The sequence below is a fragment of the Lactuca saligna genome, chromosome 3, assembly GCF_052625555.1.
Source record: "Lactuca saligna cultivar CGN05327 chromosome 3, ASM5262555v1, whole genome shotgun sequence".
In the NCBI taxonomy this organism is placed as follows: Eukaryota; Viridiplantae; Streptophyta; class Magnoliopsida; order Asterales; family Asteraceae; genus Lactuca; species Lactuca saligna.
In genome coordinates, this window is record NC_136419.1 from 196427261 (window position 1) to 196452400 (window position 25140).

The following is a 25140-nucleotide window of genomic DNA, read 5'->3' on the forward strand; positions in this document are numbered from 1 at the left end:
GATCTCTGGTGATGTGTTACTCATGGAAATGTTTGCTCAAATTGGAAATGCGAGTTCAACCTCTGGTATGGCATCTTAAAAGGAAAAGTATGAGGCTAATGATAAGAAGTGTCTTCGTGAACTTTGAGGTGCTCTTCCACCGGTTGTTTATAGTTTTGTTCGAGGATGCAAGATTGTAAAAGAGATTTGGGATACTTTAAAAGAAAAGTATCAAGGAAGTAAAAAGACGAATAAGAGCTATGTGAAGTAATGTTTACTAGAACTGGGTGAATTCAAGAAAAAAGAAACAGAAACCATCAAACTCTACTATGATTGCTTGAATGTGTTTATTTTAAGTGCAACCACTATGGTGTATACGCTCAACTCTAGTATACAATCTTAGATTTCTGATGGGATTACAAAAGGAGTGGAGGAATATCTATCAAATGATAAACACTTAGCAAAGCTTTGATGGCTATTCATTGGGAGACTTGTATAATATCCTCAAATCTCATGAGAGTGAAATTAATGAAATTGTTAAAGAAGGGAAGATGAGACTAGGAGGCTCTCTGGCCTTGATGTCGAAAGTGTCAGCAAAGGACTCTGAGATCGAAGCTACTGAACAAGTTGGTTCTGAAGCTGAAAGGTTTTGGTAAATTCGGAGGATGAGGCTGTGGCATATTATTCAAACCATAAAGTGAAAAAAGTTTTTCAAGAAGCCTTTCAATCTAAAATACAAAAGCAATAATGAATTCAAGGGAAATACTTCATCTAGATAAGGATCAAGAGTGGAGTCGAAATAAGAGAAGAAAGAAAGTAAGAGTGTTGTTGAGAAGAGTGAGAAAAAGTTGAAGAGAGATTTAGGGTTCGATTGTAACAAATGTAATGGTGAAAATCATCTTGCAACGGATTGCATGTCGAGAAAGACAAAAGAGAATAAATAAAGAGTTAAAGACGAAGCATACTATGTAGAAAGGTTAGAGGAGGTGAAAGCAAATACCAAAGGTTTGTCTTTGGTCGTGAAGGGATGAAATGAAGGGGATGGAACTTACCAGATATGGTCATCTGGTTCAAATGATGAAGAGATGAGAAACGCCACTAATGGTGCAATGTTTGCACAATTCGAAGAGGATAGTTCCAAAGAGGAAAATGTCACGATGAGATGTTTCGTGTCAACAACAGCTAATAAGTCGCCTATGACATTTAAGGTATGTACTCTTCTTGAACCTTTTAATTAGACATTAGACTCTCAACAAATGTTTGTTGATATCGAAGATAATTCTAACAATATCAGTGAAATTGAGCAAGATGAATATGTAGATTGTTCTCAATTATATTTCATTAATTTCACTTCAATGGCCAAGGGCAAAGAAATTTGTCATGATTCAATAGATAAGGTTAACACTGATTAACCCTATACATCGAAATTTTATAATTATGATCAAGTGGTTGTCGAAGACTATAATATGATAGTGATGAGGATAAAGTTTTGATTGAAACAACTATCCAGAGTTATTGTCAAATAGGTTTATGAAGAAACAAAGCAGTTCAAAAAGTGATGAAAGATAAAGGTCCTCATTATATTAAATCAAACCCAATCGTCTATCTGTCCTTCAAATGCACAGATGTAGTTGGGTTCCCAAATCGTGTTTGTTACTTTAGGAAATGGTGACAAAGTGAATCCTAAAATCAACAAAATTATCGAAGAGGACAACAAAGTTGAAACAAAAGAAGGTTTCTTCTCAAACCAAAGCCCAGTTGAAAATACTCTAAACAAGAACTCAAGAACCTGTCAAAGACAAAAACAGAAACGTATTGTTTGTACCTTATATAGATACTTGTGAGGTCCTTATAGATTGGAAGATACCTAAGGGGGATGAGCTTAAGCCACTAGTAACATCGAGTGGTTTTTCTAGACCACCACTCGGGACATGGTTCATGGACACTAAAGTGTTCAAGGACTATATTGATATTGGCGTAGTGATAACATTGGATCAAATATCACGTTTGGGTAGGAAGTTCTAGTGACGGGAACAATGACAAGTACCAATGTCGAACAACAACGTGCATACTTGTATGTGGAATGTTGGAGTAGCAAATGCAACAAACTAGGAGCAATGTTACCAGCGATAGTGATGCATCACTTATGCATTGGGCGGAGTTGGTCACGTTAGTAGCAAATGAGGTTTTTCCCTCTTCGGTTAGTGATGGACCTAGTAGGGTGGGGTTGGTTTCGTCATTTAGTAGTGAATGGATTTCGCCTTCAGGTTAGTGATGCACCTACATGCGGGGTGTCTACTTTACGGGTTAGTAATGGACCCATGTGTGGGGAGTCTTACTTACAGGTTAATGATGGAACCATGTGTCGGGAATCTTCCTTGCGGGTTAGTGGTGGACCCAGGGCTAGGAATAATTATTAATAGTCTGATACTAAACGATAAATAAAAATGGTAGACCTTAATAATACTCTAGTAAAGAACATGCGATGTATGTGATGTAGATGGTGTGTGGGATATATGTGATGAATGTGTGGTATGTGATGTGTGAGATGTATGTGATGATATGATATGTGCGGTTTCCTAACATTGTACTTATGGTTGACTCACTTAGCATTTTTTGAAACTTGTTTCTTTGCTTCTTGTTGTTTTACCTAACATTGGTACAGGTAGCATGAGATGATGGCCTGGTGAGGATTTAGGGCTTTTGGGTAGTTATATTCCAAGTGTATGTCTTAGTATTGATACCATTTAGACATGTCGTTGAATTTTTTTAACACTTCTTTTTTATATCTTGTTTTGGATTGGTTTATGATCTATAATTTTGAAAATTTTGGTAATAAAAGTAACATTGGTGATGTTTTCTAGTAATCTAAAATAAGACTTCCACTAACGTATTCTATTAAATAAATGTTTTAACAATGAAAATTTTTGGGTGAAAAATCACGATGTTACAAGTTAAGGATTGGATAAACACACAAATTTACAGTGAAACCTAAAAAATTCAATAATTTCTATTAGGGTTCTTCTAGTAAATTTGCATTTTTTTTTTCTAACTCGTTAACCGGACACCCGCTAAGGGGCATTGCCCCTTGGAACCCCGCAAGGGGGCACAATCCTTAACCCCCTCTCTTTTGGTGGCCCCGGGATCAATATAGATTAATAGAAGTTTGCACTCTACACCTCCAACCTTGTATTAAAACTAATATATAATCCCATTTGAAACATGTATAAGTTCCATTACATAATATGAACCGGTGATACTAAAATCACCAACAATCCTCCCCCATTTTAATGTAACCATGGACTTACACAAAATCAATTAAACACACTAACTGTTGAATGTAAATTAAAATGTCGAACCGATTGAATTTTCATATTAGTATTTTACACATTTCAAATATTCAACAATTAGGTTGTCCTATGGATTGAACCCATAACCCATTTGAATACGTAATGATAAAATACATACATGTTTAGAATTCCCAACTGGTCTAAACAACCCAACATGATTATTAAACTGTGTGTCCTAATCATCCCACGATTGTATAAAGCTCAGGTCCACAACTTTTTGAAGTGTAGCTACACTTCACAATCATATAGGTAATTCGTTTATCTCATGTACATGGTACACTTTTTCAAAGGAACTATTAAGAAGTTAAACTTCAACCTTACTTATTGTAGTACCGAAAACATATCTGAGATGATTCATTATGTGTTCCAATCTACAAGCACGAGCTTTTCACATTCAATTCAGCTTCTAACATAGTATTAGAATGGAATCTGGTGTCTCACCGTTATAGAATTAAATGGACTTTTCATCCATCCCAATAACATATTTGTGCACTAAGTCTCATGCTAGACTTTTATTTAAACGACGTGCCAAGTTCTGTTGCATTCTCACAAACTCAACTGAGACTACACCATTCATGATTAATTCTCTATTCATAATATGTCGAACACCCAAATATCTAGACTTGCCATTATACACTTGGATATATGCCTTAGCCAAAGTGGTAGCACTACCGTCCAAAGGGTGTTGGCCCTTGGAACCCTATAAGGGGGTGCAACCCCCTTGACCCCTTCTCTTTTTGTCATAATGGGACCAATCTAGATTAATACAAATGTAAACTCTTTACCTCTAACCTTGTATTAAAACTAACATATAATCCCCCTTGAAACATGTATAAATCCCATTACATCAAATGAATCGACGAGACTAAATTACCTAAAACATATGTCAAGGATACTATAAAAAGGTTGGAATCAATGAGCCATATTTTCATCAATTACGATCATGCCACTACACTTTGGAAAAGAATTTTAAAGTGGTGGGATATGAACCTTTCAACATGTAATTCTATGAAAAAGGTTCGTTAGTCATCAATGGTCTGAAGTGAAGACATATACGAGGAAATCATTGGACTTAGCGATTATTGTGGTGGAGTAATCTAAAATTATAAAGGGTAGTTTAGTTACTTTGTTTTGCTTTATTGATAGGGTTAAAGCCATGTGATCAAAGGTTGCATAAACCATAGAATAGGTTGTTATCTTTTCCTATTTTGTTAGGTAGTTTAAATATAAATCTAGGTAGGATTCGTATTTTCAAATGAAATGTTTCGTCTTCTTTTCTAATAATAAGATTTTAATGTTTTCCATCTGTTATGATACCTCTTCCTATATCTTTTGTCTTTCATTTTAGTTAGAATTACACAACATAAGGGTTACACTAGCTGTTACTGTTTTGAGTTGTGTGTGCAATGAGTTGTATTAACGGGGAAATTCCAACACTTGGTATCAGAACAACCTGGTGAATGCCCAATCATCAACCCCATAAGAAATAAATGAGCAACAAAACCAACGAAGATGGTCAGATTACACTTTAGTATCCTCTACTGTCCAAAACCAATTACACAACATTGTCTATTAAGGTGGAAATATTTATGCAGACCCAAGGTGTGTGGGATGTTGTTAATCCCAAGAATCCTCGAGAAGTTGTTGAATCTCGTAAAGACAAGATAACACTTCTCGCTATCTACTAAGGGATACTTGAAGATATGTCGTTACTGATAAGAAACAACAAGAGATTCTTGGGAAACTCTCAAGACAATATATATATATATATATATATATATATATATATATATATATATATATATATATATATATATATATATATATATATATATATATATATATATATATATATAGGTGCAGATAGAGTTTGGACTGCGAAAGTGCAAACATTAAAGGATGAACTAGAAGTGTTGAACATGAAAGAGATGGAAACGATAGACGAGTTCACCATGAAGGTGAAAATTTTAGTGAGCAACATATGAGCCTTAGGTGATAATTTTGTAGAAGAATATGCCATCGAGAAATAACGTAGATCTATCCCAACAAAATTTCAACAAATTGCTTCAACATCGAACAATTTGGAGATTTGGAACTATGAACGTCAAAAAAGTCATTAGGAGATTAAAAAATCATGAATAAATATTTAAGGGAGACGAAATAATTAGTAGCAACAACTCCTTCTCACGCATGAAGAATGGCTGGAAATGTCAAAGCAAAGAGGTGAACAAGGTGACGACTCGGGATCGACGCAAAAGGTCATGATTCTAATGATAACTCTTCCAGGAAATGAGGAAGGGTTCGTAGATGGGGTGGTAGCTGAAGAGGACATCGAGGAGCTCAAAAACACAATTATTATGAAGGTGGACAAGGATCTTTGGGGTGTTGCGATAAGTATGACTACGAATTCCCTGAACCACGGCGAGATGAAAACCAAGAGTCTAAATTGGTTCAAGATCATGAATTTATAGAACCCGTATTTTTATAAAGAAATCAATTGGTAAGGTGAAGCTTGATAAGTTGCGGGTGCAAAGAATTAGCCAACATTCATATTAGGGGGTGAATGTTGGAGTAATCTAAAAGTATGAAGGGTAGTTTAGTCACTTTTTTTCTTTATTGATAGGTTTAGAGTCATATGATCATAGGTTGTATAAACCAATGAATGGGTTGTTATCTATTCATTTTTTGTTGGTTAGTTTAGATATAAAGCTTGGTAGGAGTTGTATTTTCAACTGTAATGTTTTCCAGTTCTTTTCTGATAATTAGATGTCATGGTTCTCCATCTGTTATGAAACCTCTTCGTGTATCTTTTATGCTTCTTTTTATTTAGAAATACACAATACAAGGAATACACTAGCTTTTGTTGTTTTGAGTTGTATGTGTAGTGGGTTGTATTGAAAAGTCAATTCCAACAAATTATAGTGATTATGGAAATATAGAATTTAGCAACGATTTTATATTTAACAAGAAGAACTGGGGTTGTAATGTCTCTATTGGCTTGATTAGGCTAAGTTCTTTCTCTTAGGTTAGCAACATGTATAAATGTAAATATTGCAAGAATATTGATTGGATCCCATCACTTATGGATATAGATATGTGTAATAATTTGTCATTGTTTCCCGCCTTGAAGAAAATTGTCAATTCTTAAGAAGCATAAATATGGAATAGTTTGATCGACTACAATTTAATGATATATATATATATATATATATATATATATATATATATATATATATATATATATATATATATATATATATATATATATATATATATATATATATATATATAATTTGACCATTATTGTGTAAAAGTATATAAATGTATATTCAATAATTATTAATTAATCAAAGGGATCGTCTAATCAAATTGTAAGTTATTATATTTATGTAAGTATTCTAATGAATGTTAGTTAATTATAAATAATTAAGATACTTATTTTTTTTATTGTAAAAACAAAAAGTTTAATATGGTTATTAATGTGTAAGCGAGACTAAAGTGCACTAATATGAGACAAATGGATGTATTTTTGGCCATACCGTAACAGATAACAAATAATAACAAATAATAATAATAATAATAATAATAATAATAATAATAATAAGAAGAAGAAGAAATTATCAATCATTTTTGTTACTTTTTATCTCAATAAAATAAAAGAATTGCAATTTTAGTAAATTATCTTCATAGCATATTATTAATAAAATTATAATGTATGCAACATTCAATTAGAATATTGTTAAATATTTTTAAATCTAGTATTTTTTACTACTCTAATGGAATGTTACATTTTATACTTTTATTACAGTAGAAAATCCACACATCCAACACAATTGTTCTCCTACTTAATGCACATATGTATGTATCCTCTACCATCACTTTACCCAAAACCAAATATGAAGTAATGAAACACTGTAGAACATACCCAGGTCACATGGAAGAGTAGAATCTCTTAAACATGAACCATTATAATGTGTAGGGGCCAATTGGTTGTTTTAACTATGTATAATATACTTTAAGTATATTTCAATAATTCACCAAAGCTCTGATACCCAAAAATAATTACGAACGTAAACCTATCTCGCAAGAACTTGGCGTGGTGATAAGCCATCTTGAGAGATATCAAAGAACAAATCATCACTCTTGCATAATGCATAGACAATGTCAACCATACTTGGTCTTTTTGTAGGATCCCTATGTAAGCAAGCTATAGCGATCGACATAACATTCATAACACTATCAATTGAACAGAATTCTTTCAAAAGTACATCATCCATAAACCCTTTCAAGTTATGTATGTGTTTATCCTCTTTTCCATTGAAATTTTCATGCACTTCTACCCATAAAGCCTTTCCGTCTTCATTGACGGCCTCTCTTCCAGAAATAAGCTCAAGCAAAACAACGCCATAAGAGAAAACATCCATTTTAGTAGATACGATACCATCAGATAAGTACTCTGGAGCAATGTATCCTTGAGTTCCCACTATATGCATCGTTATAGCATTGCATCCTGATTTAGCTAACCCAAAATTAGCAATCTTGGCTCTCATATTTGCATCTAACAAAATATTGCTACTCTTAACATCCTTGTGCACAACTCGTGGTCTAGTGTGTTCGTGGATGTATTGAAGACCATTAGCCACATCAACTGCGATTCCTAGTCTTGTTCTCCAGTTAAGCATGTCTACATTGCTCTCATGTAACCTTGTATAAAGAGATCTGTTTTCAAGATACTCGTAAACTAGATAACAGTTTGCATCTTCAGAGTCTATACAAAATCCCTCCAACATCACCAAATTGCCATGGTTTACCTTCACATAAACAATGTAACATAAATTTTAGCTACTGAATAATAAATAAATTGAGTTATTTCATCATTAGATTCTAATTTTCTTTATTTCAAATGTAACTAGAAATTGACAACTTTTTAAACATCATAACCACAAAGTTGAGAAACCCATAAACTCATATAATTAACATTTAAAAGACATGTAATATTTATAAAACAACAAAAAGGCATCAAATCAATCAATAGTACATTTTTTAAAGCACCATTCAAATTATTATTGTTGATAAGAAATATATTATTGAAAAATTGTTAAATAAATCATCGGAAATTTAACCAAATAAAAATATGTACTCAAAATTAGCATAATAAAGTATTTTGGACTTGACCATTTGTTTATCCATTTAACAAAGTTAACCCTAGATATCCTTTCCTATTTATATTCTTACTTATCTATATTTGTAATAACAATTTTCTTTCAATAATGAAACCTAGCATTTTTCTCTCTAATTGTTATCAGTTTACATGATATCAGAAAACAATACAATCCAATTTAATTTTTAATTTTTTGATTTTGTGATTACAAATGGATTTGTTAATGTTCATTTAATGAAAAAAAAATGGTATTGTTTATCGACTCGGCATTATTCATCAAAAAAATTGATTATTGTTCATCAATGTTCATGCAATGTTCATCGTATTTCTTCGTTCGTTTGAGTACTATTTGTTGTTTTTATTATTTTCATATTTGTTTGATATGGTATTATTGGTATTTATTTAAAATTGCTACTAGTGTTTATTTGTTTTGGTTACTACTATAATAGCTCTTGAGGATACATCAGCCCCCAAAGTTGCTTTTGGTGAATGTTCTTACTACAAACAAAAGAACCATTATAAATCTTAGTGCTAATTATTAGTCAACAGTGCAAAGAAGCATAAAACAGACCATCTGGATTGTTTCAACAATGTAACCCTGACCTACCAAATTCTATTGTTGTTGTACCTATGTTAGAAACTAATATTCATGATACAACCACACCACCCTCTGCCTTGGATCCTCAGGTTTTTGAGCAGTTCAGAAAAGTCCTTAGTTATAGACATGCAACCATCTCTACATTTATGTCTCATTTAGGTTTGTCCTTATCTAGTAGTTCAAGTATTCCTTCATCCTTCTGAATCTTAGATTTTGATGCATCTTATCATATGTCACTTTATTTTTCATCCATTGTTTCTTTATCTCATGGATCACCCATTTGGTTCATGCCGGATGTAAAAGGTGTTGTTCTTGTTCTTAAAAATCATATATAACTTACTGATGTCTATTATATTATATGCTTGTTATAAACCCTGTTTCATTCAATCAGTTGCGTAAATATGGTTATTGGGTTTTCTTTTCTAATTATCTTTGTTGTGTACATGATCCATGCTCCTAGATAGTGATTGGGATCGGTCTTAATATATGATAATTGTATGTCACTTTTCCATATATATATATATATATATATATATATATATATATATATATATATATATATATATATATATATATATATATATATATATATATATATATATATATATGGAAAAGTGAATATACTTTATAATGAATATATCAAAAAGTGAATATATAGAAGTTTCGTATAATCTTTAAGAGAAATATAATAGTGAAAATTTGAAAATCTTGGAATCAAATCAAGTTAAGACTTAAAGTTTAAGAACTTTATAATGAATATATCAAACAAAACGATGTATTACAGTGAGTTTGGGTACCTAAGCTTATATACCTTTAAGGGTATATTCACTTTTATATATATATATATATATATATATATATATATATATATATATATATATATATATATATATATATATATATATATATATATATATATATATTCCTCTACTTTCTTTCAATTTTTTTTTATTTTTCTTTTAAATGACATAAAATATTTTGAAACAAACTAGCATGAAACTAACGTAAAAGAAAAATTATAAAAAGTAAAGGCTTTATATATATATATATATATATATATATATATATATATATATATATATATATATATATATATATATATATATATATATATATATATATATATATATATATAACATTCACTTAGTTTCTCATGTTAGAAAACGGTTTATGAATTATTAGACAACTAAAGTATTTATCGAAAAAGATGACATTGTAATCTTATAAACCAAAACTAATGTGGTTATTTAATAATATATTGAGAAAAAAGAACCGTGTAAGCATTAGAATGAAACTTTTCCGGAAAAAAATTATTGCATTTGTTTTAAGCCTAAAAAAGCGGGCTAATATTTTTTTGAATTAACCTTCTATATCATTATATATTATTTAATAAAAATAACACTATAATAATAATTTTTTTCTAGAAAAACCACAAATAAACAAAATGAGATAATGCTTGTACCCCCTTCCCCTTTCCAATTTCCTTGTGTAGCCCCTATATGAAATAATGCTAGTATATCCTCGTAATGTCACGATTTTTATGAATGAAGGGTAAATATAATAACACAATATTGTTTAAAAGGGAAATGAAAGAATATGTCAAAATGCTAAAAGGAATATGTCAAAGTATTAAAAGGTGTGTTGAATGACATCACATTTCCAGCCAGGACATTTTTTATATAAGACAAAAAGCTTTCTCTAATATTATTTAAAAAGAAAAATAAACCTAATCACACTAGGAGAAAAAGACATCCAAATTAGCTAACATGCTATTAATTAAATACTTCAATCCATTGTCTATTACCTACTTGCATAAAGTTTTTATGTTGGGCTTTCCTATTTATAAATTATGTAAGCAACAAATTATAATATTTAATCAGAAAACACATCTTTTTTTTTTTTTTTAACTGCAAATAAATATATATCTTTTCTGTGTGATTGAACCCACAACCTCTTAATTAAGAGTTAGATTATAATATTCATGTTAGCTAAATGGAATTCGAAAAAAACATCTAATTATAACATGATTAAATATGGTGAATTAATTAATTGTATTGTATTTTTGACTTTTTGGTGTAACCGTTAGGTGTTTAAGTATTAAGAAAATGTCTAATTTTCTATAAAATTTACTAAAAATACTTGAAAATTGTGAGAGTGAGAGTGAGTGAAAGATAGATGAAGTGTTGCACCTTTTGCAAGATCTTGAGTTCTTCATACGCATTCCATTTCATCTTCTTTATTGCGTAGGGTTTCCCATGAATATAACCTTTAAACACAGACCCTTGGATCACCCATCTATCATCAAACCCATCGGTGGCTTCGCTCAACTCTTCCACCCTATACACTTTATACTTATCTAAACAATCCGAAACGTCAGCCATAAGACTCAATCCTGCTTCATTTTTCTTGCTTTCTCCATCATCCTTCTTCTTCCCTACCCTCTTCTTCCATACAGACTCTCTATAAGCTAAAAAAGCACCCATCAAAATCAACACCAGTCCACAAACACCTAGCCCAACACCCAATCCTATGACAGCCGATGTTCTTTCAGTCGTTCTCTGGCTATTCGATACATTAGTAGGAGCAGGCTGTGTGAGCTCAGGAAGCTTCGAAACAGGCACAAAAACAGTTTCTGTAGGGAGAATTGTTCTGTTGCCATTTACTTCAACTATGGATTCTGTCGTTGACCCAAATCTTGAAGCGACGGAGGATATGTCGTCAGATGGCTGAAACACATACGAAATGAGATAATTGATTTGATTCTGGAGTTGGGTTTTTGTTGGGCACTTGCAGAAGATCGGAAAGATTACATCTTGACCTATGGTGAGGTTTATAGGGACTAAGGTAGGATTGACAAGTTCCACCGACTGGTAGGTTGTAAGGTTGTTGAAAAGTGTCGTGGAAACAAGATAAAAAGTGTCTCCTCCTTTGATGGTGTAGTTGATTTTAGCATATGAGATGTTCGTAGTGGTGTTGACTGAGTTGCATGTACAAGTAAGTGGGATAAAGAGGGATTGATCAGGGACAAGAGGTGAAGTTAGAGATGTTATGTTGCTTGGTTTTGCAATCATCGGTCGGCTTACAGAAAAGAGATCGCTTATGGAGGCTAAGTCGAGTAGGTTTGGACCCATGGCTGTAAAGAAGGCATAGGTTTGGCAAGAGGATGCAGTTTGGCTAAGGTTGCAAGCATAGCCGGTGGTGTTTGAAGGTAGGAATTGGGAAGATGAAATATGGAAGAAGAGGTGAAGGATTAAAAGGAAGCAAGTTTGGAGTGTGATTTTCATTTTTTGAGATGTTTTTTGTTTTGGATTGGTGATGGTGTGGTTTTAACTTTTAAAAGAAGGATGGCTTTCAGGTTTTAGGTTGACTATCAAAGTTGGTGGGTGCCACAAAGAAATTCTTTGTCAATCAAGATGCTAAAGTCGACAAAAATTGATTAGGATGAATCAAATACCAAGGATGCTCAAACGGATAGAAATACAAAACAATTAAACGTGTTAATAAACGTAAAATAATATCAGAGAAAATGGCTAGAATTGTTACTTTTATAATTTTTTTATCATAAAAAATAATAAATAATAAATAAATAAATAAAAAGTATAATATGGTTATGAATATCTAGCTTTTTTTTTTCTTAACTTTGAACACATTCATACGAACTTCTATTGAAATTTTTTTTTTTTTGTTTGTGTTATGTTTATTAAGAGGTATCCATGCATATATGACACTCCAAATTTGAATTATAGAAAGACATTTTATTCTCGGAGTCGATGGCGGGTTAAAAAATGGAAAGTAACCGTACCGCTAGTAGGTCATTCCTTGCTGATCTAATTTCATTGAGTTAACTGGAGTTTCATTGAGTTAAGTGGCTAAATGTTTTCAAGTAGTTTGGTGTAGGGTCGGTAATTCTCGACACAATACAAAATAAATGGATTTGAGTTGAGTTTTTCAACCCCTCAACCCATTCATTAAACGGGTCATATATGTTTCTCAAAAATAAACGGGTTGAGTTGCCAATCCGTTTATATTTTTAATAAAAAAAATTATTTTTTTTTTAAATTTATTTATGTATCAAGTATTAATGTTTAATAAGTATTATATAAAATATATATCATTGATCATAGACCATTTAACTATTTTGCATCGTCTCTTAAAAAAACAAAACAAAAAAAAAAAAAAAAAAAAAAAAAAAAAAAAAAACTACTTTGACTCGTGGTGGATGACCTATGCTCATGAGTCGTAACCTGTTAGGCTTAGTCTGTAACCATTTTGCACATTTGCCCTAAATAATAATCTCAAAATCAAATCGTGTATGAGTGTATCTCCCTCTTTTAGACTTCTAGTCTCCCGGTCTCTCACAATTCCACTCTCCCCTCTATTACTTTGTGATCGAAATCAGTTATCGAAATCAAATTGTGTATCAAAATCACAAACAACGTTGACGCCTGAAGGATGAAGCGATGAAGCCCTGAACATGAGTCACCAATACAATCTTCTGGTATGTTTATTAAGTTGTTCTTCTATCTTAGTATTCCGATTACAAGACGCACTTCCTTAGTTCCTTACATATTTGGTTTTTAATCAGATGGTGAAGTGTGTATGAGTGGTTATAATCTAAGCTATCAATTGCGCGTTATAGCGGTGCTATAGCGGCGCTATAGCGTTTTGCGGAGGTCAGGAACCGCTATTTTCAACTTAGCGTTTTCATTTCGCGGTACCGCTATTAGCGGCGCTATTCACCGCTATTTATCGTTATTTCAATAACCGCTATAGTGGCGCTATGGGCGCTATTCCATTTTCGTTCACATTTAGGGTTATTTTGTTACTTTGTCAATGAAAAACTAGTTTTAATGATCTCACTACACTTTCATTTTAAAATACCTAAACAACTAACATAATTAAAAAAGCATTCAAAGCAACTACATCTACCGACAACTCTCTTTCTCATCTTTTTCTGTACTCACGACGACTTCAGTTGCTATGGTCGGACTCCATTAATGTTTTTTGTAAATCAAACCACACCTATGAGGCTATGACTTTGGACTTAACTCTTTATATCAACCATGACCTACTAATACGATATTAAACACGGACAATACGATTAATCTCTATTTGACACTTTGACACTACGTAGTTTCCCTATTACCATAATAGAATATTATGTTATGTTTTTATATGACTTTTTAGGTTTATGATATCAATTCTATATAGACTTATAGTATTAGTACTCAAATATATATAACTTCTATATAAATATTATATAAAATTATAAATTATACGTAATATTTAAAAAACGCTATATCACTGTTATACCACTGTGATAACCATGATCTCAAATAGCGGCATGTGACCGCTATTGAAATTTTGATCGCGATAACTGCATAGGTTATAATAGGATTGTGAGAAGTGAGATTGTTGATGACCTAATAGGTTGATAACACAAACACATAACTATTGTTTCTACTTAAAGGTTGAAGTTCATCATAAAAAAGAAAATAGTGTTGGAGAATTGACTTTGTTTTTTAGGAGAAAAAAATGGGAATTGTGGCTATTACTTTAGCACTTGGATTATCTATGTTTGTATTAATGTTTAGTTTGAACATATTTCTATGAATGTTTTTTATTTTTATTTTGATGTTTAAGACTTACGTATCTTCGAATATGTTTGCATCAACCATTAAGAATTTATTTATGTTTAATTGTCAATTTTATTTATGAAATCTGACCCAGGAACCCGCTAACCTGTGAACCCATATAAATAATTGGGTTGGCGAGTCATATATGGGTTTATGTTTCAAACCCACCAACTCGTGATCCGCCAACCTGTGATATATTTAAATGGATCGTGTTTAGGTTGGGATATTTTGACCCGTCAACCCGCGACACACCAACCCAAACACGACACGAATGCCATGCCTAGTTTGGTGAACCCAATATATTATCATTTGAATTGTTTTAGAGCATTGGATGTGGGCAACAAAATGCAACATCACGTTCTGTCACCTCACATGCCACATAAGCAAATGGTGTTATAACACCAAGTGAGAAATGGATAACAAGATGCAACACCAACTTTTTGAAAATAAATATGTTTTATTTTTTATTTTATTTTTAATTTGGTTTTTTTTTCATTTTTTTTTACTTTTTTTTGTGTTTTTTAATCACTAACATGAATATATTTTTTATAAAACATTAAATTTTAAAAACAAAAAAAAGACATAATATTTAAAATCTAAAATTACGATTACGAATAAAATAACATAATTTTAAACCTAAAATCATAACTAAAATACCATTCAAATTAATGCTAAAACCACACAACAATCCTAATTAAGAAAAATATTTCTTCCTAATTTGTTCATTCATCACTTGTAGCACCGCTAGATCAGCAGGCGCCAAACCGTCCGCGCTTGTCCGAAGAATTGACAACTGATGTGTCATCAATTCCCTTTTTTTCTCCTACTTCTCCCGTTCCTGCCTTTTTAGGAACTCTAAATGACAACGTTTCAAGTCATTTTTTCTTTTATTAATAAATTGTGCTCGTCGAATTTCACTCTCATTTCCGCCGCCTCTTTTGTTTTCGCCTCCACCTCCTCCGCATGTCTTGCAGCGCACCTCACTTTGTCGCATCCGGGCAGTCGTCGTAGTGGGGATATCTCTTGGATATCATCTGGGATCTCATCGTCGTCGGCGTTTAGGTCGATGTGAGTCCATGCGTCCGACACATCGACCGAGCTAGAACTGCGAGACCTTTTGGATTGAACCTCCGACGATGTATGTGTTTTATTCCACCTTGGATCCACTTGCAACAACTTCCATGATTTTTCAAAGTCGAAAACATTACCCATTTCAATTCGATATTGTTCCTTAGCAGATTTGAACAAGTCGAAGTTGTTGGTTCCGCTTTTTTGTTGCGCCTCAAGCCGGTTGTAAATATTGTTGAATTTATTGCACCGTTTAGTTATTTGACCCCATTTGCTGCTCAACATGTCATTGTTGCGATACAAATTTTTCTTCAAAATAACATGAAACTTGTCGCGCACCCCCCCCCCCCCCCCTCCGAAATAAGCTCCTTTCTTCATTCAATTTCTGCGGAGTTCATCTTATGAAGTAGCACACCAAACCGCCATCAAACCATATTCCTCTTCCGGTGTCCACTATTGTAGAACGTCTGTATTTTCTATTTCAACCGCTATTGATTTTCCTTTCCCTTTCTCTCTCCTACTACCTCCAACTTCCACTTCAATTGATTGTTGTGTTGTAGGGGATTGTTGGTTGGTTGTTTGTTGCATCGAAGCAAAAGTAAGGAAAAGATTTTGTTGTAAATTTGGGTTTTAACCAAATAGATTTTGTTGAATGTAAGGTAAGTTGGGAAATTGCAGTGGTGGTGAAACGAGATTGAAAACGGCACCTTGGTATGAGACTTGTAGTGATCCTTGAGACAATTAAAGATTGAAATAATTTCCATAGCCCGTAAATCCGAGAAGCGATGTTGTGTTTAGTTGTGTGTTTGGGTTTGATGATGGAGGGAGGGTATTTGGGTTTTGATCCATTTTTTATTAAAGAAAATGTATAAAATATAAAGATAATAATAGAAAGATATAAAAGTTGGATTAAATGAGTATATATATATATATATATATATATATATATATATATATATATATATATATATATATATATATATATATATATATATATATATATATATATATATATATATATAGAGAGAGAGAGAGAGAGAGAGAGGTAAAAAGGTATTTTTTTATTTTAAATATTGACCGTTTCAAACGGTCATAAGCCCCAACGTTTTTTTCTTCCCGTTTCAAGACGTTGTGACGGCCACGAAAATTGATCGACGAGATGCAACGAGTAGGGGGGTGTTCCCCCCCGTTATGACCGTGTTTCCGTATGCCACCTCAGCCATGTCATTACTCATTGAGTCCCATACCATCCCGTCTTAGAGCTTACGTCCTTTATGATTCATTTATTACTAGTAGAATTATATGCACCGTTGGCGTTTTACCTAAATGTTGATAAAATTTTGTTTTATATTTCATTGACTTCATTTACTTTTTCTATTACAAAATGCACTCAACAATGATAAAGAGGAACATAAGAACAATGATGGTATAATTTAGGAAACGTTCAATGTGTATTCCAAAGAAGATTTTTTATATTCGGGCCTCAATTTAAGTCAAATTTGACCATCTCCATTAACATCCTGGAAAGAAAAACATTGATAACACAAGCATAAGTACAAACTTATCGGTTGCAATGTAAAAGAATACAAATTGAAATATTGGTCTTTTCACATAACCGTCCGAGTTGCCTCGTTAAGACACGAATAATTTCAAGTTCACTTGAATCCACTTAGATGCATTGAAAATCATTATTACATACTTTTATAATTCATCAAATCTTCATTATTAGTAAATAAAAAACTGAAGTAAATGATAATAAAATTAAAAATAAATAAATAATAAATAAACTATAATACCTAATCAGAAAATGACCAGGATGAGCATGATGAGCATAACTCTTTATCTGTATTAATTTGTAGGTTAGGAAATAAAAGTTGAACCAAAGTGCTAAAGAAAATCAAGGCTAAAACTAAAGCAAATGCAATTTAAAATATAATTATTTGCTAAAAGTATAATATCGTAAGCAATCTAACCTTAATCAGGTTAGCTGTGTTACCAAGGTTAAGAGTGGAAATCCATGTGAATGTCATTCTACTTTTCCTATTACAAAATGCAGTCATAGAACAATGTTCAAGTATCAATAAAAGTAGTTTAGCTTAGCACTAATATTGAACCCAAAAATGAATGAAAAGGTACCTAGGACCTAAAACGACTGTAGAGCAGGTAGTTCTTCTAATTTCAAACCTGTATTTCTCTTCCTATGAAAAAAAATAAGATACTGATTATTTACCTAAAGGCTAATGATTATCCATACTTATTGGCCCAAGACCAAAAGGCAAACGAATTCCATGGATTACAAGATATAATAAGATTTTTCAAATCCTTAAAACTGATTTCAACTCTCAAATCCAAAACTTCATTCGTGGGCCAAATCAAACGATTTATAATAGTACAAATATTGCTTCTAAAAAAGTTATACCCACAAGAACAAACATACATTTTTCTTTCTTCATTCATTTTATTGTTGCTTTAAACAACAGGAACCTTCTCCCCATCTTCAATGAAGTAAACTGCACTTTCAGGGAAACAAACCTTCATTGCAGCAGTATTCATTTTATCAGTGATAATATGCAAAACATGAGACAAATTTATGTTATTTGATTGCCTTATTGTAAATAAAGATGAAAAAATAGAACTAACATTCTTAAAAGAAACTGCATGAGTATCTAACCTTCAAAGCCTTAGCAAACGTTTGTTTTGTCCTAACAAAGTGAAAATGCAACAAAGGAAAACGACTTACTATAGATAATCCAAACAATAACCGGTAACATTAATGACTTCAATGTTCCATGGTTACATCAAATCTTGGGAATATAAGTCAATCAACTCTGTGATACGTAAATTCCAATTTTAGTTTACACATACATATGAATAATATATTGTATGCAAAAAAATCAATATTCTTCAATGTTGCATTTTGTTGAGCATGTGTTGTGCCACAATGAATTAGTAAGTTAAAACACACCACTCATATCCAATTGGAGGGAAGATATATAATAGAATAAAAGTAGTTGATAAGTTAGTCAAAATTGAAGCCAAAATTGGAAGAAGTAAATAAAAAATCAATACCCCTTACAAATTAGCACCAAATAAAGTGACCTAAGAGAAGTTGTCGCTTTGTTAGGATAGCGAAATCAATACAAGAGAAAGAGCGTATTCACGCGAAAGTAAAGTAAAAACAACCACAGAAAAGGTAAAACACAACAAAAACGGAAGAACGTAAACTTGTAGGAGAAGGCACGAAAGAGAGGGAAACTCAATCTGAGCGTGACAGATACAGAACCCTTTCATAAAACAAGAAAAAAGCACTACAAAATTTACAAATAAAATTGCAATCATCGATATCATCATAAGAATGCAAAAGTAATGCATCGTTACCAACAGAAGAAGATAATCCTTTTTCGAAAGACAAAAGTCCAGCTAAATGGGGGAGAAAAACGGCGTTTAAAAGTGGAAGTTGCTGACATGAGATTATAGAGGGAGAATTACAAAACATAGCTAAAAAACGAATCCTGTAAGGGAGAATACGAGCGTAGGAAGCAAAGAGAAAGGAGAAGCAACCGGAAAACAGGAACAAAAGTAAAGAAAGTGTAATAAATATGATTGGTGGAATGGAAGACTAGGCGGTAATAAACTAAGATAAGTAGGAGAGAATGTATGAAGTATGGTGTCCAAAATAAGGAAAAAAAACTTCCGTGTGAATTGATGAAAGAGAAAAGCGAAAATGACTTGTAAGGGTAATGATGTTTTACCCGTGTTCACATTATACCATTCATATTTTTTTAACAAAAAATACCATTAAAATATGTTTCATGTACATATTTTACCATTGGTAACCGGATACAATAGGTATCCTGGTATTTTTTTATTTAAAAAAAAAATAATTATGTGGAAAATACGTGGCTCACCCCTCTCTCAATTAAACACCCTCACCCTCAATTAAACACTCTCAAAGCACAATTAAACACCCTCATACCAAGATCGTTGTGTAGGGTTTTCTCAGTCGAAGGTTTGTTTGAGATCAATCATGGCAGGTCCATCTAATGCAAAAGGATCAACTTACATTCAAGTAGATGTTCATTACGATGGAATGTTTTCCCCCCATTCCTCATCTTATATACTACCTGATCTAAAAAACGTCAATTACAGATGTCGATTTTGATGGATTAAATTTCAAGGAGTTCATTTATGTTCTTGAGGATGTCACAAAGGGGAAGTGTCCTGTTGTCTACTACTGTCTTGGACATAAGTCAATGCGTGATGGGTTGACACCACTGAAAAATGATGATGACTACAGGAGGTTTCTTGATGCTGCACATGGTAACGAGGGAAAGATTAATGTATATATTGATCACTACAACTATTCGGTGCTTGACTAGATAGAGGAAGAAAAGGAAGAAAAAGGTGTTGATAGTGAAAGCTTTGATGAAGATAAAGACTCGGTCATGTCTGATGCTCTATCTGTTGATCATGAACCCGATGAAGAGGTAATACCATTGACTAAATCTGATGATCCCTTTCTTAACTATATTAGTGTTGTCCTTAGAGATGATTTTGTTGATGAGGATGATGATTCAGATAATGGAACCAAAGAAGCCCCGATTTATCCTTTTCATGACTCAACTCAGAAATGGGATACAATGCAACCCATACTTGGTATGAGGTTTTGTAACCCTCAAGAACTTAAACAACTTGTCTCAAACTATGCAGTAGCAAACGGTTTTAACCTTTGGTATGAAAAAAAATGATAAAACTAGGTTGTTAGTCAGGTGTTGTAAAACTAGTGAAGGAAAGCCAGCATGTCCTTTTAGACTATGGGCTACTTGGATAAGCAGTGAAAAGTCATTCCAAATTAAGTCCTTAATTAATGAGCATAATTGTGCTAGAACCTTCAAGTTTGGGTCAGCTGTTACTTACTCATGGATAGGGAAACATTTTCTTAATGATATTTTAGAAAATACCAAATTGAGTTGCAGGGATATGAGGGATAAAGTTGGGGAAATTTTCAATGTGAAGGTTAGTGTTGGACAATGCAGGAATGCAAAGAAGTTTGCACTTAATGATATCGAAGGCAGTTTGAACACACATTATGAAAAATTATGGAGTTATGGAGCTGAGATATTAAGAGCTAATCCAGGGTCAACAGTGAAAATTGGGATGGATACAATGCCTGATTCCACAATTTATTTTTCTAGGATGTGTTTGTATCAAAGGTGTAAAGGATGGTTGGATTGAAGGATGCAGGAGGGTTATAGGTGTAGATGGTTGCTTTTTAATAGGTATTTGCCGAGGTGAGCTTCTTTCAGTTGTAGGTAGAGACGCTAACAACCATATTTACCCCATTACTTGGGCAGTAGTTGCAGTTGAGAACAAAGAAACTTGGAAGTGGTTTCTAAACTTACTACTTAAGGACATTAACATGGGAAATGGGGCAGGATTAACCTTACTTTCTGACCAACACAAGGTATTTATCCTAACTGTTTTTTAATTGGTTACTGTTTTATTTATCTTAATGTTATGTTTATCTTGCATGTTTAGGGTCTTATTGAGGCTGTTAAAGAAAGAGTACCAGATGTTGAGCATAGGCAATGTGCTAGGCACGTCTATGCTAATTTCAAGAAAAAATTTAAGGGTGCTGCTTATAGGAAGCTTTTTTGGAGGGCTGCAAAGGCCACAACTGTGCAAAGGTTTGAAGGTATAATGAAAGAGATTAGGGTGGTTGATATACAAGCATATGATCACTTGATGGAAAGAGATCCAAAATCCTGGTCTAGGGCTTTTTTTTGTATTGGACAGGTCTTGTGATACCATTAAGAATGGTATTTGTGAATCTTTTAATGCTGCAATTGTGCATGCTAGGAAAAAAACCGATTATAACAATTTAGAGGAAATTAGGAGGTTTGTGATGGATAGGATGTATTGTAAAAGATTGAAGGGGAAGAAATGGAATCTAGCCATATGTCCATCTATTAGAAAGAAAATAGTGGACAAGAGGAAACATCTAAGATATATATACTTTATTTTATAGGTATTGGCATGTAATTCCCAAAACTAATTTTATACTATATTCCTTTATTTTATAGGTATTGGTATGTAATTCCCAGTGGAGTGCAATAATTTAAGGTGAGGTCAGTACATAAGGTTTATGCTGTGTACTTGAACCAAAGAACATGTGCATGTAGAGGATGGAAACTAAGCGGTATACCATGTATACATGCCATGGCTGCTATCAGTTATCTAAATGAGAATGTGGAAGACTATGTGGCAACTTGGTTCACAACAGAAATGTTTAGAAATTGCTATAAGTATACAATTAATCCTTTAAATGGAAGTGAAATGTGGCCATCTTGGGAAGGTCAACCTATGTTGCCCCTGAAACGTAAAAGATTACCTGGCAGACCTAAAGTCAATAGGAAGAAGGCTGCTTCAGAAAAAGAAGGTCGACATACTATTAGCAAGAAAGGGGCTATTACAAAATGCAACATCTGTAGAGAGCCAGGACACAACAAAATAAGATGTCCACTGTCCAAAGAAGGTTTTTTTCATATCAAGTATCATTCATTTACAAAAAAAATATAAGTATTATCCACTGTTGTAAAAATCTCGACTAGGTCCCGATTAATCTCCGATTAATCTCTAGGCGCTACTCGACCGATTAGAGGATGCCTAACGATTAATCCTTGCATACATAATAAGTGAAACATTATAAAACGATGAATTTTTGACATTTTGAAGAAATTCTATCTTAATGGAAACTATTTGAGGCATGATTAGTGTTGTATTAATCATATTAACCTATTTTGTTTTCATATCAGTGGTATTTACGAACTTTGATATGATATTATTCATATTTAATTTCTTAAAATTCAACAAATTAGCAATTAATGGTACCCGATTAATCCTCCGATCAATCTCCGCCGAGCCGATTAATCCCTTGACCCCAATCGACTGACTAGCTAACACCGAGCGTTTTTTGCAACCTTGGTATTATCTATTAATGCATTATAAATTTTAATGTAGGACCAAGTACTAAAGCCAAAAAGAAGAAGGGTAAACATGTTCCTGATGTTGAGGATGAGTCTGAATTTGAGATTGAAGATATGGCTGAAGTTGAAGATGAGTATGAATCAGAGTCTGAATCTGAGATTGAAGAGTTGGCTGAAGATGTTGATGAACCTGATCAGGGACAAGTTTATGAATAAGTTGTTGAAGCTGTTGTTGAACCTGTTGTTGAACCTGCTGTTGAAGCTGTTGTTGAACATGATTAGGAACAAGTTCATGAATCTGTTATTGAGCATGAATTGGAACAAATTGTTGTTGAACCTGTAATTGAAGATGTTGAGGAACCTGCTGCACAACTTGTTGTTGAAGTTGAACAAAGAGCACAACCATTGAAGAGGAAAAGGAAATACTCAGAGAGGATCACTGAAGTGGCATTAAGGAGGGTGGTCATCACCAAGGATGGATGTGGTTTAAGTGTGAATAAACCTGTTACACTGGAATGATTCCCTTTGATGTAAATCTGCACATTAAAAACTGTGCTTTTGTTTGTTTAGGGCAGAAATTACTATGCTTGTCTTTTGCTAAAAACTATGCTTGTCTTTTGATGTAAATATGCACATTAAAAACTGCACCTTTGTGTGTTATTACCCTTTAAATATAATCTACATCGTTCAATGTTGCTTTTACATAGGATTCCTTCTTTTTGACCATTATGCCCTTCATATTATTTTTTACCATTATTCACATTAAATCATATTCAAACATATTCAAACATAAGATTCTACAAAGTTGTTTGCAAAGTTGCTTTTACATAAGATTCTTTTTGACCAGTATGCTCTTAGGATTCCTTCATTTTGACCATTATGCCATTCTGCACATTAAGGGGTAAAATTCTGCAAAGTTGTTTGTACAGGGGTAAAATTCTGCACATTATTACCCTAACAAGACAATGCATGAATGCTCATTCAATGTTGCTTGTACTTAAGATTAAATCATATTCAAACTTAAGAATGTACATCAGTCAATTTAGCAACAACAAAACATGTTCATTCAATCATATTCAGCAAAACAACCATAATATCTGATTACAATTTGACATTTATGCCCTTAAAAGTGATACTACAAACAACATAAACAACACAATTACATATGTTTTGAGACTGCTAATTTTCCTAATTATCTTATCAAATTCTTCATCGGTATTATTTTTGTAAATATTGAAATCATGGTCCATAATTGCAATCCTCACTTCACAAGATTGTGCCCTCACTTCACAGGATTGTGCTCCCACTTCATCTCTTTCTTCTTGTTGACTGTATCTTCTTCATTAACCCATTCCCAGAATTTGCATTTAATTTATGGGTTATCCTAAAACAAATATATGAAAATTATTGAAAAGACCTTACTACATATAGATTAAACCCGACATACCGTTGAATTAGGGCAAACCCTAAACTCTTTTCCAGGATTATCTTTGGTCGTTGAAGTCCATATACGAGAAGGGTAGCCACAATCAAAGGGATTTGCAAAATCAAGTTTCGATTTTGACTTGATTTTCTTCGATCTGGTGTTGGAGTTGTACGTAAAAGAGGAAGCCATGGATTTGAGAAAGCTGCTACAGTCTTGAAGAGTGAAGAAGAAATCGTGCTTTGAGAGTGTTTAATTATGGGTGAGGGTGTTTAATTGAGAGAGGGGTGAGCCACGTATTTACCACATAATTTTTTTAAAAAAATAAATAAAATACCGGGATACCTATTGTATCCGGTTACCAATGGTAAAATATGTACAGGAAACACATTTTAATGGTATTTTTTGTTAAAAAAAAAAAACATGAATGGTATAATGTGAACACGGGTAAAACATCATTACCGTTACAAGTCATTTTCCCAAGAGAAAAAGAAGTACTGCAGCTAACCTTAACCTTTTTATGCTTTTAAGGTATATGTAATTTTATTTTGATTGGAACATGTGAACTGATTTAAGGTGTATTTTGCTAAAACATATGCAAGCCAATTAATTGATTGAAGTGCATTTAATTTTTTTACTTGCTACTTTTTTATTATTTTCTTTTCTTTTATATATATATATATATATATATATATATATATATATATATATATATATATATATATATATATATATATATATATATATCAACACAACCAAAACATTGAAGTGTAGTTTTTAATTATCATGTTTTATAATTATTATGTATTTTTTTATTTGTAGTGTGGTTTTTTAATTAAATATCTTTTTAATATTATTTTAGATTTTTATTTAAGTTAGCAAAATTTTATTTTTAAATGAAAAAGTATTTTATTTTATTTTATTTTAATTTATATTTTC

General features: G+C 32.5%; 1 protein-coding gene across 1 annotated transcript; it reads right to left on the reverse strand.

Moving 5' to 3' along the window:
• Positions 1 to 7073: 7073 nt before the first annotated feature.
• LOC145037705 (serine/threonine receptor-like kinase NFP) lies at positions 7074 to 12426 on the reverse strand. The gene is made up of 2 exons (XM_078986414.1): positions 11278 to 12426; positions 7074 to 8140 (listed from the first exon to the last, which is right to left on the reverse strand). The coding sequence occupies exons 1-2, from the start codon at positions 12370 to 12372 to the stop codon at positions 7406 to 7408; spliced, it is 1830 nt and encodes a 609-aa protein (XP_078842540.1). The 5' UTR covers positions 12373 to 12426; the 3' UTR covers positions 7074 to 7405.
• Positions 12427 to 25140: the final 12714 nt, after the last annotated feature.

Excerpts from the sequence above, each read along its gene's own strand:
- LOC145037705 (XM_078986414.1), bottom strand. The coding sequence starts at position 12,372 with ATGAAAATCACACTCCAAACTTGCTTCCTTTTAATCCTTCACCTCTTC. Across the intron at positions 8,141-11,277 it reads AACTCAAGATCTTGCAAAAG|GTAAACCATGGCAATTTGGT; the intron begins GTGCAACACTTC and ends GTTTATGTGAAG.